The sequence below is a fragment of the Oncorhynchus keta genome, unplaced genomic scaffold, assembly GCF_023373465.1.
Source record: "Oncorhynchus keta strain PuntledgeMale-10-30-2019 unplaced genomic scaffold, Oket_V2 Un_contig_17483_pilon_pilon, whole genome shotgun sequence".
Taxonomy (NCBI): Eukaryota; Metazoa; Chordata; class Actinopteri; order Salmoniformes; family Salmonidae; genus Oncorhynchus; species Oncorhynchus keta.
The window spans coordinates 7,501-26,472 of NW_026280451.1; the positions used below are offsets into that span (position 1 = coordinate 7,501).

The following is an 18,972-nucleotide window of genomic DNA, read 5'->3' on the forward strand; positions in this document are numbered from 1 at the left end:
GGTCTCCCTATGGCGGCCTTTCTCAATAGCAAGGCTATGCTCACTGAGTCTGTACATAGTCAAAGATTTCCTTAATGTTTGGGTCAGTCACAGTGGACAGGTATTCTGGTCAGTCACAGTGGACAGGTATTCTGGTCATTCACAGTGGACAGGTATTCTGGTCAGTCACAGTGGTCAGGTATTCTGGTCAGTCACAGTGGTCAGGTATTCTGGTCAGTCACAGTGGTCAGGTATTCTGGTCAGTCACAGTGGTCAGGTATTCTAGTCAGTCACAGTGGACAGGTATTCTGGTCAGTCACAGTGGTCAGGTATTCTCAGTCACAGTGGTCTCTCTATTTTATATATCTCTCTCTCTTCCTCTCTCTCATACACTTGCGTACACCACTAGCAGCGGTAGGAAAAACCCAGTGACGTTTTTCGTGCTCATTATTCTCATCAAAAAAGATGTTCACTTTTCTCTCTCGCGTGAACACCGGACGTCTGACGCCACCTGGGTCTCTTATAAAAGTCACCGGGGGGACGATCTCAGCACGTAGCTCTTAGTCGATCATTACTTAGTTTTCAAGCAGGGTACCGGAGGATAACGCACTGGCCAGTGTCTATCTGTACATCCGTTCGTTGAGAAGCGGCTTTCACCTCAAGTGTCCGGTAGAACCAAGAGACATTTCAGGTAACTTGTCTATTTTCTCATGTTGTTGTTGTTGTTGTTGTTGCTGAAGACATGGTAAACCACGTAAAGGAATCTCTACATCATTGTAAAGTAAATCAGTCTATATCATCATTGTCCGATTTGAGGAGGGTTGTGTTTAAAAAGGACACATTTGATATTTTAATTAAATACTCACGTCAGATGTTTGTAGTGATATTGCAACTCAGAAGAAGTCCGTTTAACGCCTCAACGCCTCCACGGACTGTCTGACGGTTGTGCGTAATGGGCTTTTTTACGCACATACATAGAGACTGTGGAAACTAGTCGGGGATTTTTAAAAATGAAGACTGTTGTCTTATTTATGATGTTATAACATAGTAACATAATAAATCTAACGAAATAGCCTCACAAAAGATAATTACAAGTATAATGTTTTGTCTTTATTTGGGTATTTTAGTCTATTCATCCATCCCTTCACTGCCACTCAATTCAATGGTCACTTTCTCTCCGCACCCCATCCACGCAGGTCTCAATGCCACGCGGTTTCTAGCGGAGACACGCGGCTCAACTCGAGCTAAAACAAGACAAGATGACCGGTATCCACGTGGAGGGACTGGCGGCGATCGCCCTCTTCTACGTTCTGATCCTTGCGGTGGGGATCTGGGCAGCGTGGAAGAACAAACACGCCGGGGAGGCGGAGGGCACAGACCGCAGTGAAACCATCATGGTCGGTGGAAGGGACATTGGTTTATTTGTTGGTGGTTTCACAATGACCGGTGAGTTTCATTGAGTGAATGATTGAGATCGGCCAGTCGATGTTCTAGTTGTAAGTTGATTTCTAAATAAAGGTGATTCTGAAATTTTACTAACAGAATGTTGTAGGACAATACCCCTTTTAAAAAATGTTTTACTTGATTAATATAAAAACCGGTTGTAAAAAATGTATCGGCTACTTCAATTTGATAACTCATGCTCGATGGTTCGGGGAAAGGCTTTTATTAACTAAAGACACTAACTAACATGTTGAATTGCAGCATTGAACAGCTTTAGTTTACAGATTTTTTTTAAAATACATTATTCCGTGAAGGAACTAATAATCAGGCCATTTTCATAATTATTATGCGCGGAATGTTGTCACCTTGTCGTTTGGATTTACACGCATCAGGTCATCATGGGGCGGCAGCGTAGCCTAGTGGTTAGAGCGTTGGACTAGTAACCGGAAGGTTGCGAGTTCAAACCCCCGAGCTGACAAGGTACAAATCTGCCCCTGAACAAGGCAGTTAACCCACTGTTCCCAGGCCGTCATTGAAAATAATGTTCTTAACTGACTTGCCTGGTTAAATAAAGGTAACGTTTTGACTCTGTGAATTACTGTTGGCTGAACATTTAGCTGTTGTCATTGCAGCGACCTGGGTTGGTGGCGGATACATAAACGGAACGGCGGAGTACGTCTATCTTCCTGGGTACGGCTTGGCTTGGGCACAAGCGCCTTTTGGATATGCGCTAAGTCTCGTCGTAGGTGAGTCGTCTCATTCATAATAAACAGTGCGTTCGGGAAGTATTCAGACCCCTTGATTTTTTTCCCCAAATTCTGTTACCTTACAGCCTTATTCTAAAATGGATTAAATTGTCAGGGCTCAGATGTTTGATCGGGTTCAAGTCCGGGCTCTGGCTGGGCAACTCAGGGACATTGAGACTTGTCCCGAAGCCGCTCCTGCGTTGTCTTGGCTGTGTGCTTTGGGTCGTTGTCCTGTTGGAAGGTGAACCTTCGCCCCCAGTCTGAGGTCCTGAGTGCTCTGGAGCAGGTTTTCATCAAGGATCTCCCTGTACTTTGCTCCGTTCATCTTCCCTAGATCCTGACTAGTCTCCCAGTCCCTGCCGCTGACAAAACATCCCCTCTGCATGATGCTGCCACCACCATGATTCACCGTAGGGATGCTGCCAGGTTTCCTCCAGACATGATGCTGCCACCACCATGATTCACCGTAGGGATGCTGCCAGGTTTCCTCCAGACATGATGCTGCCACCACCATGCTTCACCGTAGGGATGCTGCCAGGTTTCCTCCAAATGTGACGCTTGGCATTCAGGCCAAAGAGTTCAACCTTGGTTTCATCAGACCAGAGAATCTGGTTTCTCATGGTCTAAGAGTCTTTAGGTGCCTTTTGGCAAACTCCATGAGGACTGTCATGTACCTTTTACTGAGGATTGGCTTCCTTCTGGCCACTCTACCATAAAGGCCTGATTGGTGGAGGGCTGCAGAGATGGTTGTCCTTCTGGAAGGTTCTCCCATCTCCACAAAGGAACTCTGGAGCTCTGTCAGAGTGACCATCAGGTTCTTGGTTACCTCCCTGACCAAGGCCCTTCTCCCTGATTGCTCAGTTTGGCCGGGCGACCAGCTCTAGGAAGAGTCTTGGTGGTTCCAAACTTCTTCCATTTAAGAATGATGGAGGCCACTGTGTTCTTGGGGACCTTCAATGCTGCAGAATGATGGAGGCCACTGTGTTCTTGGGGACCTTCGATGCTACAGAAATTTTTTGGTACCCTTCCCCAGATCTGTACTTCGACTCAATCCTGTCTCGGCGGACAATTTCTTCAACTTCATGGCTTGGTTTTTGCTCTGACATGCGATGTCAACTGTAGAACCTTATATAGACAGCTGTGTGCCTTTCCAAATCATGTCCAATCAATTGAATTTACCACAGGTGGACTCCAATCAAGTTGTTGAAACATCTCAAGGATGATCAATGGAAACAGGATGCACCTGAGCTCAATTTAGAGTCTCAAAGCAAAGGGTCTGAATACTTATGTAAATAAGGTATTTCTGTTTTTTATTTTTAATACATTTGCAAATATTTCTAAAAAACGGTTTTCGCTTTGTCATTATGGGGTATTGTGGTGTCATTATGGGGTATTGTGATGTCATTATGGGGTATTGCGATCTCATTATGGGGTATTGTGATGTCATTATAGGGGTATTGTGATGTCATTATGGGGTATTGTGATGTCATTATGGGGTATTGCGATCTCATTATGGGGTATTGTGATGTCATTATGGGGTATTGTGATGTCATTATGGGGTATTGTGATGCCATTATGGGGTATTGTGATGTCATTATAGGGGTATTGTGCATAGAGTGATGAGGGTCATTAAAAAAAATCAATTTTAGAACAAGGTAACAAAATGTGGAAAAAGTCAAGGGGTCTGAATACTTTTCAAACGCACCGTACAATAGACTACAGTTTGGAATATATAATTTAATAACGTAGACTTGTGAAATAATCCATAATAATCCCCCTGAGCGTTTCTTAAACGTGCCAACATGCTTGCCGTGTGCAGGGGGTCTGTTCTTCGCCAAGCCCATGCGCTCCAGAGGTTATGTCACCATGCTGGATCCTTTCCAGCAGAAGTACGGGAAGAGGATGGGTGGTCTGCTCTTCATACCTGCTCTAATGGGAGAGATCTTCTGGTCGGCGGCCATTTTATCTGCTCTGGGTAAGTTATTATCAATGATGTTACAGCACGGTGGTGATCTCTGTCTGTGTTGTTACTATCTCTGACCAGGTCCCTGTCTGTCTGATCCTCTAGGAGCCACGCTGAGTGTGATCATAGACATAAACATCAAGATGTCTGTGGTGATCTCTGTCTGTGTTGTTACTATCTCTGACCAGGTCCCTGTCTGTCTGTTCCTCTAGGAGCCACGCTGAGTGTGATCATAGACATAAACATCAAGATGTCTGTGGTGATCTCTGTCTGTGTTGTTACTATCTCTGACCAGGTCCCTGTCTGTCTGTTCCTCTAGGAGCCACGCTGAGTGTGATCATAGACATAAACATCAAGATGTCTGTGGTGATCTCTGTCTGTGTTGTTACTATCTCTGACCAGGTCCCTGTCTGTCTGATCCTCTAGGAGCCACGCTGAGTGTGATCATAGACATAAACATCAAGATGTCTGTGGTGATCTCTGTCTGTGTTGTTACTATCTCTGACCAGGTCCCTGTCTGTCTGTTCCTCTAGGAGCCACGCTGAGTGTGATCATAGACATAAACATCAAGATGTCTGTGGTGATCTCTGTCTGTGTTGTTACTATCTCTGACCAGGTCCCTGTCTGTCTGTTCCTCTAGGAGCCACGCTGAGTGTGATCATAGACATAAACATCAAGATGTCTGTGGTGATCTCTGTCTGTGTTGTTACTATCTCTGACCAGGTCCCTGTCTGTCTGATCCTCTAGGAGCCACGCTGAGTGTGATCATAGACATAAACATCAAGATGTCTGTGGTGATCTCTGTCTGTGTTGTTACTATCTCTGACCAGGTCCCTGTCTGTCTGTTCCTCTAGGAGCCACGCTGAGTGTGATCATAGACATAAACATCAAGATGTCTGTGGTGATCTCTGCCTGTGTTGTTACTATCTCTGACCAGGTCCCTGTCTGTCTGTTCCTCTAGGAGCCACGCTGAGTGTGATCATAGACATAAACATCAAGATGTCATCTCTGCCTGTGTTGTTACTAGATGTTCCTCTAGTGTGATCATAGACATAAACATCAAGATGTCTGTGGTGATCTCTGCCTGTGTTGTTACTATCTCTGACCAGGTCCCTGTCTGTCTGTTCCTCTAGGAGCCACGCTGAGTGTGATCATAGACATAAACATCAAGATGTCTGTGGTGATCTCTGTCTGTGTTGTTACTATCTCTGACCAGGTCCCTGTCGGTCTGTTCCTCTAGGAGCCACGCTGAGTGTGATCATAGACATAAACATCAAGATGTCTGTGGTGATCTCTGTCTGTGTTGTTACTATCTCTGACCAGGTCCCTGTCTGTTCCTCTATTAAGAGCCACGCTGAGTGTGATCATAGACATAAACATCAAGATGTCTGTGGTTCTCTGTCTGTGGTGTTATTATCTCTGACCCTGTCTGTTTCTGAGCCACGCTGAGTGTGATCATAGACATAAACATCAAGATGTCTGTGGTGATCTCTGTCTGTGTTGTTCTATCTCTGACCAGGTCCCTGTCTGTCTGTTCCTCTAGGAGCCAAGTGTGATCATAGAATAAACATCAAGATGTCTGTGGTGATCTCTGCCTGTGTTGTTACTATCTCTGACCAGGTCCCTGTCTGATTCCTCTAGGAGCCACGCTGAGTGTGATCATAGACATAAACATCAAGATGTCTGTGGTGATCTCTGCCTGTATTGCGATCTTCTACACGTTAGTCGGAGGTCTGTATTCGGTAGCCTACACCGACGTGGTGCAACTCTTCTGTATCTTCCTGGGACTGGTGAGACACTCGGCCCGGACCACTTATTTCAGCTGGACTTGATTTTGCTTTGGGAGTTTGTGCTTTTTGGGGACCATTCCGTTGGGTTTCATTGTAGCTGAAACATTTGAAAGGATTTGAGAAGGAATAGGCACAACTCTTACTAGTAAAAACATGATTCTATATTTCTACAACTATTAAAAACATGATTCTATATTTCTACAACTATTAAAAACATGATTCTATATTTCTACAATTATTAAAAACATGATTCTATATTTCTACAACTATTAAAAACATGATTCTATATTTCTACAACTATTAAAAACATGATTCTATATTTCTACAACTATTAAAAACATGATTCTATATTTCTACAACTATTAAAAACATGATTCTATATTTCTACAACTATTAAAAACATGATTCTATATTTCTACAACTATTAAAAACATGATTCTATATTTCTACAACTAGTAAAAACATGATTCTATATTTCTACAACTATTAAAAACATGATTCTATATTTCTACAACTATTAAAAACATGATTCGATATTTCTACAACTATTAAAAACATGATTCTATATTTCTACAACTATTAAAAACATGATTCTATATTTCTACAACTAGTAAAAACATGATTCTATATTTCTACAACTAGTAAAAACATGATTCTATATTTCTACAACTATTAAAAACATGATTCTATATTTCTACAACTATTAAAAACATGATTCTATATTTCTACAACTATTAAAAACATGATTCTATATTTCTAAACTATTAAAAACATGATTCTATATTTCTACAACTATTAAAAACATGATTCTATATTTCTACAACTATTTAAAAACATGATTCTATATTTCTAAAACTATTAAAAACATGATTCGATATTTCTACAACTATTAAAAACATGATTCGATATTTCTACAACTATTTAAAACATGATTCTATATTTCTACAACTATTAAAAACATGATTCTATATTTCTACAACTATCAAAAACATGATTCTATATTTCTACAACTATTAAAAACATGATTCTATATTTCTACAACTGGTTCTGGATAGGACAATTAAAAACATGATTCTATATTTCTACAACTATTAAAAACATGATTCTATATTTCTACAACTATTTAAAACATGATTCTATATTTCTACAACTATTAAAAACATGATTCTATATTTCTACAACTATTTAAAACATGGACTATATTTCTACAACTAGTAAAAACATGATTCTATATTTCTACAGGACTGGTTCTAAAAACATGATTCTATATTTCTACAACTATTAAAAACATGATTCTATATTTCTACAACTATTAAAAACATGATTCTATATTTCTACAACTATTTAAAAACGTGACATTCCGGCTGTAGCTGGTTTCTGGTTGATGGACTCTGCCTCTGTGTCAGGACTGGGTTTCAGTGGTTCTCTGAAGGACTGGTGTCTGGATCAAGACTGGTTCTGGAAGGAGATCTGCTTCTGGAAGGGAAACATCAAGACAGAAGACACCTGGGTCTGGATAGACAACTTCTGTCTGCTGGTGCGTACAGTACTGGATAGGACTGGTTCTGGATAGGACTGGTTCTAGGACTGGTTCTGGAAAGGACTGGTTCTGGTTCTGGATAGGACTGGTTCTGGAAAGGACTGGGGACTGGTTCTGGATAGGACTGGTTCTGGATAAGACTGGTTCTGGATAGGACTGGTTCTGGATAGGACTGGTTCTGGAAAGGACTGGTTCTGGATAAGACTGGGTCTGGATAAGACTGGGTCTGGATAAGACTGGTTCTGTCTGCTGGTACGTACAGAACTGGATAAGACTGGTTCTGGATAAGACTGGTTCTGGATAAGACTGGATAGGACTGGGTCTGGATAGGACTGGGTCTGGATAAGACTGGTTCTGGATAAGACTGGGTCTGGATAGGACTGGGTCTGGATAGGACTGGGTCTGGATAAGACTGGGTCTGGATAGGACTGGGTCTGGATAGGACTGGATAGGACTGGGTCTGGATAAGACTGGTTCTGGATAAGACTGGGTCTGGATAGGACTGGGTCTGGATAAGACTGGGTCTGGATAAGACTGGGTCTGAATAGGACTGGGTCTGTCTGCTGGTATGTACAGAACTGGATAAGACTGGTTCTGGATAGGACTGGGTCTGGATAGGACTGGTTCTGAATAGGACTGGATCTGGTTCTGAATAGGACTGGTTCTGGATAAGACTGGGTCTGGATAGGACTGGGTCTGGATTGGACTGGTTCTGGGTCTGGATAGGACTGGTTCTGGATAAGACTGGGTCTGGATAGGACTGGGTCTGGATTGGACTGGTTCTGGGTCTGGATAGGACTGGTTCTGGATAAGACTGGGTCTGGATAGGACTGGGTCTGGATTGGACTGGTTCTGGGTCTGGATAGGACTGGGTCTGAATAGGACTGGTTCTGGATAAGACTGGTTCTGGATAAGACTGGGTCTGGATAAGACTGGTTCTGGATAAGACTGGTTCTGGATAGGACTGGGTCTGGATAGGACTGGGTCTGGATAGGACTGGTTCTGGTTCTGAATAGGACTGGTTCTGGATAAGACTGGGTCTGGATAGGACTGGGTCTGGATTGGACTGGTTCTGGGTCTGGATAGGACTGGGTCTGAATAGGACTGGTTCTGGATAAGACTGGTTCTGGATAAGACTGGGTCTGGATAGGACTGGGTCTGGATAAGACTGGTTCTGGATAAGACTGGTTCTGGGTCTGGATAGGACTGGTTCTGGATAAGACTGGGTCTGGATAAGACTGGGTCTGGATAGGACTGGGTCTGGATAAGACTGGGTCTGGATAAGACTGGATAGGACTGGGTCTGAATAGGACTGGATAGGACTGGGTCTGGATAGGACTGGGTCTGGATAGGACTGGTTCTGGATAGGACTGGGTCTGGATAGGACTGGTTCTGGATAGGACTGGGTCTGGATAAGACTGGTTCTGGGTCTGGATAGGACTGGGTCTGGATAGGACTGGGTCTGGATAAGACTGGGTCTGGATAGGACTGGGTCTGGATAAGACTGGGTCTGGATAGGACTGGGTCTGGATAGGACTGGGTCTGGATAAGACTGGTTCTGGATAGGACTGGGTCTGGATAAGACTGGTTCTGGGTCTGGATAGGACTGGGTCTGGATAAGACTGGTTCTGATACTCCAGCAGACAGAATATTTACTGTTTAAGGAGTAGTGATAATGTTCTGATTGTAATGATACTTACTGTTGAATTCACTATCTCCTCTCTGTAATCTAGATGAATTCACTATCTCCTCTCTGTAATCTAGATGAATTCACTATCTCCTCTCTGTGTTCTAGATGAATTCACTATCTCCTCTCTGTGTTCTAGATGAATTCACTATCTCCTCTCTGTGTTCTAGATGAATTCACTATCTCCTCTCTGTGTTCTAGATGAATTCACTATCTCCTCTCTGTAATCTAGATGAATTCACTATCTCCTCTCTGTGTTCTAGATGAATTCACTATCTCCTCTCTGTGTTCTAGATGAATTCACTATCTCCTCTCTGTAATCCAGATGAATTCACTATCTCCTCTCTGTGTTCTAGATGAATTCACTATCTCCTCTCTGTGTTCTAGATGAATTCACTATCTCCTCTCTGTAATCTAGATGAATTCACTATCTCCTCTCTGTGTTCTAGATGAATTCACTATCTCCTCTCTGTATTCTAGATGAATTCACTATCTCCTCTCTGTGTTCTAGATGAATTCACTATCTCCTCTCTGTAATCTAGATGAATTCACTATCTCCTCTCTGTGTTCTAGATGAATTCACTATCTCCTCTCTGTGTTCTAGATGAATTCACTATCTCCTCTCTGTAATCTAGATGAATTCACTATCTCCTCTCTGTGTTCTAGATGAATTCACTATCTCCTCTCTGTGTTCTAGATGAATTCACTATCTCCTCTTTCCATTCTAGATGAATTCACTATCTCCTCTCTGTGTTCTAGATGAATTCACTATCTCCTCTCTGTGTTCTAGATGAATTCACTATCTCCTCTCTGTGTTCTAGATGAATTCACTATCTCCTCTCTGTGTTCTAGATGAATTCACTATCTCCTCTTTCCATTCTAGATGAATTCACTATCTCCTCTCTGTAATCTAAATGAATTCACTATCTCCTCTTTCCATTCTAGATGAATTCACTATCTCCTCTCTGTGTTCTAGATGAATTCACTATCTCCTCTTTCCATTCTAGATGAATTCACTATCTCCTCTCTGTGTTCTAGATGAATTCACTATCTCCTCTTTCCATTCTAGATGAATTCACTATCTCCTCTCTGTAATCTAGATGAATTCACTATCTCCTCTCTGTGTTCTAGATGAATTCACTATCTCCTCTCTGTGTTCTAGATGAATTCACTATCTCCTCTCTTCCATTCTAGATGAATTCACTATCTCCTCTTTCCATTCTAGATGAATTCACTATCTCCTCTCTGTATTCTAGATGAATTCACTATCTCCTCTTTCCATTCTAGATGAATTCACTATCTCCTCTCTGTAATCTAGATGAATTCACTATCTCCTCTCTGTAGTCTAAATTAATTCACTATCTCCTCTTTCCATTCTAGATTAATTCACTATCTCCTCTTTCCATTCTAGATTAATTCACTATCTCCTCTCTGTAATCTAGATGAATTCACTATCTCCTCTCTGTAGTCTAAATTAATTCACTATCTCCTCTTTCCATTCTAGATTAATTCACTATCTCATCTTTCCATTCTAGATTAATTCACTATCTCCTCTCTGTGTTCAAGATGAATTCACTATCCCCTCTCTGTGTTCTAGATGTTGGGGGGGATTCCCTGGCAGGTATATTTTCAACGGGTTCTCTCTGCCTCTTCAGCTACGTACGCCCAGGTGCTCTCGTTCATCGCCGCTGCAGGGTGCCTGGTCATGGCCGTGCCCTCAGTAATGATCGGGGCTATAGGGGCCTCCACAGGTGAGACACACACACACACACACACACACACACACACACACACACACACACACACACACACACACACACACACACACACACACACACACACACACACACACACACACACACACACACACACACACACACAGAGTTCCTTTATGTATGAGCGGTTCTATCTAGGACATGTCGTTCTGTCGTGTTGGTTGATCTACAGTTGTTAGTTGTTTTCCTAACATTCCCCAACGTTTGATTGAGAGTTCCTGGTAGCCTAATGAGGACACATATTCCAGAGGTATGTCCCCCTGCTGGGCGTTGGGGGTGGAGGGGGTCCGGGGGACACCTCAGGGTGTAACCATGTTCCCCTCAGATCTCTGGAAAGCTCCTAAAAAACATCAGCAGCTGGTCCCTTCATCCATTATGCAGGATCTTTCTCAACCTCTCTCTCTCTCTCTCTCTCTCTCTCTCTCTCTCTCTCTCTCTCTCTCTCTCTCCCTCTCTCTCTCTCTGTCTCTCTCTCTCTCTCTCTCTCTCTCTCTCTCTCTCTCTCTCTCTCTCTCTCTCTCTCTCTCTCTCTCTCTCTCTCTCTCTCTCTCTCTCTCTCTCTCCCTCTGTCTCTCTCTCTCTGTCGTCTCTCTCTCTCTCTCCTCTCTGTCTCTCTCTCTCTCTCTCTCTCTCTCTCTCTCTCTCTCTCTCTCTCCCTCTCTGTCTCTCTCTCTCTCTCTCTCTCTCTCTGTCTCTCTCTCTCTCTCTCTCTCTCTCTCTCTCTCTGTCTCTCTCTCTCTCTCTCTCTCTCTCTCTCTCTCTCTCTGATCTCTCTCTCTCTCTCTCTCTCTCCGTCTCTCTCTCTCTCTCTCTCTCTCTCTCTCTGTCTCTCTCCATCCCCCCTCTCTCTCTCTCTCTCTCTCTCTCTCTCTCTCTCTCTCTCTCTCTCTCTCTCTCTCTCTCTCTCTCTCTCTCTCCATTTACTACTGTGAACTTTGTAAATATTACATCTGAGGAGAAGCAGAAGGGACTGAATTTGGTTTGATCTCCAGGTTTTAACTCCAGCATCAAAGTCCTGCTGAATCACTGTCTGTACACTCAGTTACAGAGTCAGGAATGGGAGGTGAAATGCTACGTTAAGGGGTGATATATAGTTACAGTAGGACTACGGGAGGTGAAATGCTACGTTAAGGGGTGATATATAGTTCCTTTACTCTCAGGTTGACGGGAGGTGAAATGCTACGTTCTCTCTCTGTCCATCTCTCCAGTTACTACTGTGAACGGGAGGTGAAATGCTACGTTAAGGGGTGATATATAGTTACAGTAGGACTACGGGAGGTAAAATGCTACGTTAAGGGGTGATATATAGTTACAGTAGGACTACGGGAGGTGAAATGCTACGTTAAGGGGTGATATATAGTTACAGTAGGACTACGTGAGGTGACGGGAGGTGAAATGCTACGTTAAGGGGTGATATATAGTTACAGTAGGACTACGGGAGGTAAAATGCTACGTTAAGGGGTGATATATAGTTACAGTAGGACTACGGGAGGTGAAATGCTACGTTAAGGGGTGATATATAGTTACAGTAGGACTACGTGAGGTGACGGGAGGTGAAATGCTACGTTAAGGGGTGATATATAGTTACAGTAGGACTACGTGAGGTGACGGGAGGTGAAATGCTACGTTAAGGGGTGATATATAGTTACAGTAGGACTACGGGAGGTGAAATGCTACGTTAAGGGGTGATATATAGTTACAGTAGGACTACGGGAGGTGAAATGCTACGTTAAGGGGTGATATATAGTTACAGTAGGACTACGTGAGGTGACGGGAGGTGAAATGCTACGTTAAGGGGTGATATATAGTTACAGTAGGACTACGGGAGGTGACGGGAGGTGAAATGCTACGTTAAGGGGTGATATATAGTTACAGTAGGACTACGGGAGGTGACGCTAGGTGAAAGGGACGTTAAGGGGTGATATATAGTTACAGTAGGACTACGGGAGGTGAAATGCTACGTTAAGGGGTGATATATAGTTACAGTAGGACTACGTGAGGTGACGGGAGGTGAAATGCTACGTTAAGGGGTGATATATAGTTACAGTAGGACTACGTGAGGTGACGGGAGGTGAAATGCTACGTTAAGGGGTGATATATAGTTACAGTAGGACTACGTGAGGTGACGGGAGGTGAAATGCTACGTTAAGGGGTGATATATAGTTACAGTAGGACTACGGGAGGTGAAATGCTACGTTAAGGGGTGATATATAGTTACAGTAGGACTACGTGAGGTGACGGGAGGTGAAATGCTACGTTAAGGGGTGATATATAGTTACAGTAGGACTACGGGAGGTGAAATGCTACGTTAAGGGGTGATATATAGTTACAGTAGGACTACGGGAGGTGAAATGCTACGTTAAGGGGTGATATATAGTTACAGTAGGACTACGTGAGGTGACCGGAGGTGAAATGCTACGTTAAGGGGTGATATATAGTTACAGTAGGACTACGTGAGGTGACGGGAGGTGAAATGCTACGTTAAGGGGTGATATATAGTTACAGTAGGACTACGTGAGGTGACGGGAGGTGAAATGCTACGTTAAGGGGTGATATATAGTTACAGTAGGACTACGGGAGGTGAAATGCTACGTTAAGGGATGATATATAGTTACAGTAGGACTACGTGACGGGAGGTGAAATGCTACGTTAAGGGGTGATATATAGTTACAGTAGGACTACGGGAGGTGAAATGACATTAAGGGGTGATATATAGTTACAGTAGAACTACCGGAGGTAAAATGCTACGTTAAGGGGTGATATATAGTTACAGTAGAAGTACGGGAGGTGAAATGCTACGTTAAGGGGTGATATATAGTTACAGTAGGACTACGGGAGGTGAAATGCTACGTTAAGGGGTGATATATAGTTACAGTAGGACTACGGGAGGTGAAATGCTACGTTAAGGGATGATATATAGTTACAGTAGGACTACGGGAGGTGAAATGCTACGTTAAGGGATGATATATAGTTACAGTAGGACTACGTGAGGTGAAATGCTACGTTAAGGGGTGATGTATAGTTACAGTAGGACTACGTGAGGTGAAATGCTACGTTAAGGGGTGATATATAGTTACAGTAGGACTACGTGAGGTGAAATGCTACGTTAAGGGGTGATGTATAGTTACAGTAGGACTACGTGAGGTGACGGGAGGTGAAATGCTACGTTAAGGGGTGATATATAGTTACAGTAGAACTACCGGAGGTGAAATGCTACGTTAAGGGATGATATATAGTTACAGTAGGACTACGGGAGGTGAAATGCTACGTTACGGGATGATATATAGTTACAGTAGGACTACGGGAGGTGAAATGCTACGTTAAGGGATGATATATAGTTACAGTAGGACTACGTGAGGTGACGGGAGGTGAAATGCTACGTTAAGGGATGATATATAGTTACAGTAGGACTACGTGAGGTGACGGGAGGTGAAATGCTACGTTAAGGGGTGATATATAGTTACAGTAGGACTACGTGAGGTGACGGGAGGTGAAATGCTACGTTAAGGGGTGATATATAGTTACAGTAGGACTACGTGAGGTGACTGGAGGTGAAATGCTACGTTAAGGGGTGATATATAGTTACAGTAGGACTACAGGTGAAATGCTACGTTAAGGGGTGATATATAGTTACAGTAGGACTACGTGTAGTTCTTAGGTGAAATGGTTCCTTTAAGGGGTGATATATAGTTCTTAGGACACGGGAGTTGTAGTTCTTAGGGGGTTCCTTTAGTTACTGTTCTTCCACAGTTGTAGTTCTTAGGTAGGTTCCTTTGACCCCTGTTCTTCCACAGTTGTAGTTCTTAGGTAGGTTCCTTTGACCCCTGTTCTTCCACAGTTGTAGTTCTTAGGTAGGTTCCTTTGACTGATGTTCTTCCACAGTTGTAGTTCTTAGGTAGGTTCCTTTGACCGATGTTCTTCCACAGTTGTAGTTCTTAGGTAGGTTCCTTTGAAATGTTCGTTCCACAGGGTTGATAGTTCTTAGGTAGGACTTGGGAGGTGTTCTGCTACGTTAAGGGGTGATATATAGTTCTACAGTAGGACTACGTGAGGTAGACGGGAGGTTCTTGCTACGTTGGGGTGTTATATGTTCTTAGGACTAGTTGAGTTGAAATGCTACGTTCAGGGGTGATTCCAGGTTCCAGTAGGACTACGTGTTGTGTTGCTATGTTAAGGGGTGATACTAGAACAGTAGGAAGTTGCAGGTAGACGGAGGTGAAATTCCAGGTTCCAAGGGGTGATGTTGTTACAGTAGGACTTCTTAGGTAGGGGAGGTGACCATGACGAAAGGGGTGATATATAGTTACAGTAGGTAGGTTCCAGGTGACGGGAGGTGAAATGTTGTTCCTGGGTTCCTCATACTAGAACCAGTAGGAGTCCTTGAGGTGATTCAGCTGTGGTTCCAGGTTCCAAAGGGGTGATGTTCTGTTCCTGGTGTTCCTCAGACTAGAACCAGTGAAAGGCAGTCCTTTAGACTCAGCTGTGGTTCCAGGTTCCAGTAGGATGTTCTGTTCCTGAAATGTTCCTCAGACGTGGAACCAGTGATATATATCCAGAACCAGAGAAAGGCAGTCCTTTAGACTCAGCTGTGGTTCCAGGTTCCAAAGTAACTCACAGACTAGAACCAGAGAAAGGGCAGTCCTTTAGATTCAGCTGTGGTTCCAGGTTCCAAACGGTATGTTCTGTTCCTGGTGTTCCTCAGACTGAACCAGAGAAAGGCAGTCCTTTAGATTCAGCTGTGGTTCCAGGTTCCAACGGTATGTTCTGTTCCTCAGGACTACTGTGAACCAGTGAAAGGCAGTCCTTTAGACTCAGCTGTGGTTCCAGGTTCCAAACGGTATGTTCTGTTCATTGTTCCTCAGACTAAACCAGAGAAAGGCAGTCCTTTAGTTCAGCTGTGGTTCCAGGTTCCAAACGGTATGTTCTGTTCCTGTTCCTCAGACTAGAACCAGAGAAAGGCAGTCCTTTAGATTCAGCTGTGGTTCCAGGTTCCAAACGGTATGTTTGTTCCACAGACTAGAACCAGAGAAAGGCAGTCCTTTGACCCCTCAGCTGTGGTTCCAGGTTCCTTTGACCGATGTTCTTCCACAGTTGTAGTTCTTAGGTAGGTTCCTTAGTTTGACCACTGTCTACATGTTTTTTTCTGGTTCTAAGTTCTTGGTTCTGGGTTCTTGACTGTTGTGTGTACTGTTCCTCATGTTCCTCAGACTAGAACCAGAGAAAGGCAGTCCTTTAGATTCAGCTGTGGTTCCAGGTTCCAAACGGTATGTTGTGTTCCTCGTGTTCCTCAGACTAGAACCAGAGAAAGGCAGTCCTTTAGACTCAGCTGTGGTTCCAGGTTCCAAACGGTATGTTCTGTTCCTGGTGTTCCTCAGACTAGAACCAGAGAAAGGCAGTCCTTTAGATTCAGCTGTGGTTCCAGGTTCCAAACGGTATGTTCTGTTCCTGGTGTTCCTCAGACTAGAACCAGAGAAAGGCAGTCCTTTAGATTCAGCTGTGGTTCCAGGTTCCAAACGGTATGTTCTGTTCCTGGTGTTCCTCAGACTGGAACCAGAGAAAGGCAGTCCTTTAGACTCAGCTGTGGTTCCAGGTTCCAAACGGTATGTTCTGTTCCTCAGACTAGAACCAGAGAAAGGCAGTCCTTTAGATTCAGCTGTGGTTCCAGGTTCCAAACGGTATGTTCTGTTCCTGGTGTTCCTCAGACTGGAACCAGACTGCGTATGGACCTGTACCTCCCAAGGAGAGGGACCAGGCAGACATGATATTACCCATAGTCCTCCAGTACCTCTGTCCTCCCTTCGTCTCCTTCTTCGGCCTGGGGGCGGTCTCTGCTGCCGTGATGTCATCCGCCGACTCCTCCATCCTATCAGCTAGCTCCATGTTCGCTCGGAACATCTACCAGCTGGCTTTCCGCCAATCGGTGAGTTGGGAAGGGGGCGGGACTAAAAAAAACCACCACTTACCACTTCCTGTTCACAAAATATCTGAACTTCATAGGAGCATTTGAGCCACTGTTCTCTGTGTGTGTTGTTGTGTGTGTAACGTTGTACCCCCCTTCCCCCCAGGCTTCGGACACCGAGATCGTGTGGGTGATGCGTGTCACCATCTTTGTGTTCGGCGGCCTGGCCACGGCGATGGCGTTGCTAACGGGGACGGTGTACGGCCTGTGGTACCTGAGCTCCGACCTGGTCTACGTTATCATCTTCCCTCAGCTCATCTCCGTTCTCTTCGTCAAGGGGACCAACACGTACGGCTCCGTCGCCGCTTACGTCTTCGGTCTGATCCTGCGGATCGGAGGAGGGGAACCCTACCTCTCACTACCCCCCTTCATCTACTACCCCGGCTGGCAGATAGAGGACCGGATCCATCATCTGACTGGAGAGGTGGAACACATCGTGGTGCAGAAGTTCCCGTTTAAGACCGTCTCCATGTTGGCCTCCTTCCTGGGCAACGTGGCTTTCTCCTACCTGGCCAAGTATCTGTTTGAGAGCGGCAAGTTGTTGCCCAAGTATGACTTCCTGGACGCGGTGTTGGCCCAGCACAGCATCGAGAACATGGACAAGACCACGTTGGTCAACCGTAACACCATCGCGCTGTCTGAGATGGCGACTGTCAAACCACGACTCAGCGTTCAACTGGCGGCGACGTTCACTCGCAGAGACACTCTGGCTGAGGAGGACTCGAGTCCCGAAGACAGCCCCAACCACGAGACCCTGGACTAAACCCCGGATCTTGAACCCGGAACGTAAAGAGACTAAAGAGAGGACTGACATGACAAAGACTGAAATACACATTTTGACTCGTTTGATTTTTAACCACTTTGATTTGATCCCCATCACGGCCAGGTGAGTTATGGAGATGGAACAGAATAGAGCATAGAGATAATGCCATCTATTGGGGCGGCAGGGTAGCCTAGTGCTTAAAGCGATGGACTAGTAAACGAAAGGTTGCAAGATCGGATCCCCCGAGCTGATAAGGTAAAAAAATATGTTGTTCTGCCCCTGAACCAGGCAGTTAAACCCACTGTTCCTAGGCCATCATTGTAAATAACAATTTGTTCTTAAGCAGACTTGCCTCGTTAAATAAAGGTTAAAATAAGAGGACATTATGAAGATGGAACAGAATAAATGGCACGGAGATAAGAGGACATCATGAAGATGGAACAGAATAAATGGCACGGAGATAAGAGGACATTATGAAGATAGAACAGAATAAATGGCACGGAGATAAGAGGACATTATGAAGATGGAACAGAATAAATGGCACGGAGATAAGAGGACATCATGAAGATGGAACAGAATAAATGGCACGGAGATAAGAGGACACATGGAACAGAATAAATGGCACGGAGATGAAGATGGACACAGAAATAAATGGCACGGAGATAAGAGGACATCATGAAGATGGAACAGAATAAATGGCACGGAGATAAGAGGACATTATGAAGATGGAACAGAATAAATGGCACGGAGATAAGAGGACATTATGAAGATGGAACAGAATAAATGGCACGGAGATAAGAGGACATCATGAAGATGGAACAGAATAAATGGCACGGAGATAAGAGGACATTATGAAGATGGAACAGAATAAATGGCACGGAGATAAGAGGACATTATGAAGATAGAACAGAATAAATGGCACGGAGATAAGAGGACATTATGAAGATAGAACAGAATAAATGGCACGGAGATAAGAGGACATTATGAAGATGGAACAGAATAAATGGCACGGAGATAAGAGGACATCATGAAGATGGAACAGAATAAATGGCACGGAGATAAGAGGACATCATGAAGATGGAACAGAATAAATGGCACGGAGATAAGAGGACATCATGAAGATGGAACAGAATAAATGGCACGGAGATAAGAGGACATCATGAAGATGGAACAGAATAAATGGCACGGAGATAAGAGGACATTATGAAGATGGAACAGAATAAATGGCACGGAGATAAGAGGACATTATGAAGATGGAACAGAATAAATGGCACGGAGATAAGAGGACATCATGAAGATGGAACAGAATAAATGGCACGGAGATAAG

At 44.0% G+C, this 18,972-nt stretch overlaps 1 protein-coding gene across 1 annotated transcript; it reads left to right on the top strand.

Annotated features, from left to right (window-relative positions):
• Positions 1-333: 333 nt before the first annotated feature.
• LOC127919772 (high affinity choline transporter 1-like) lies at positions 334-18,241 on the top strand. The gene is made up of 9 exons (XM_052503576.1): positions 334-670; positions 1,176-1,425; positions 2,055-2,168; positions 3,988-4,143; positions 5,773-5,952; positions 7,292-7,458; positions 10,746-10,899; positions 16,626-16,843; positions 16,989-18,241. Exons 2-9 carry the CDS (start codon positions 1,239-1,241, stop codon positions 17,643-17,645), a joined length of 1,833 nt encoding a protein of 610 aa, XP_052359536.1. The 5' UTR covers positions 334-670; positions 1,176-1,238; the 3' UTR covers positions 17,646-18,241.
• Positions 18,242-18,972: the final 731 nt, after the last annotated feature.

Bases quoted from the DNA above. Each gene is read 5' to 3' on its own strand.
- LOC127919772 (XM_052503576.1), top strand. From the start codon at position 1,239: ATGACCGGTATCCACGTGGAGGGACTGGCGGCGATCGCCCTCTTCTAC. The intron at 2,169-3,987 runs GTGAGTCGTCTC...TGCCGTGTGCAG, and splicing joins TGCGCTAAGTCTCGTCGTAG to GGGGTCTGTTCTTCGCCAAG. The intron at 7,459-10,745 runs GTGCGTACAGTA...TCTGTGTTCTAG, and splicing joins TAGACAACTTCTGTCTGCTG to ATGTTGGGGGGGATTCCCTG.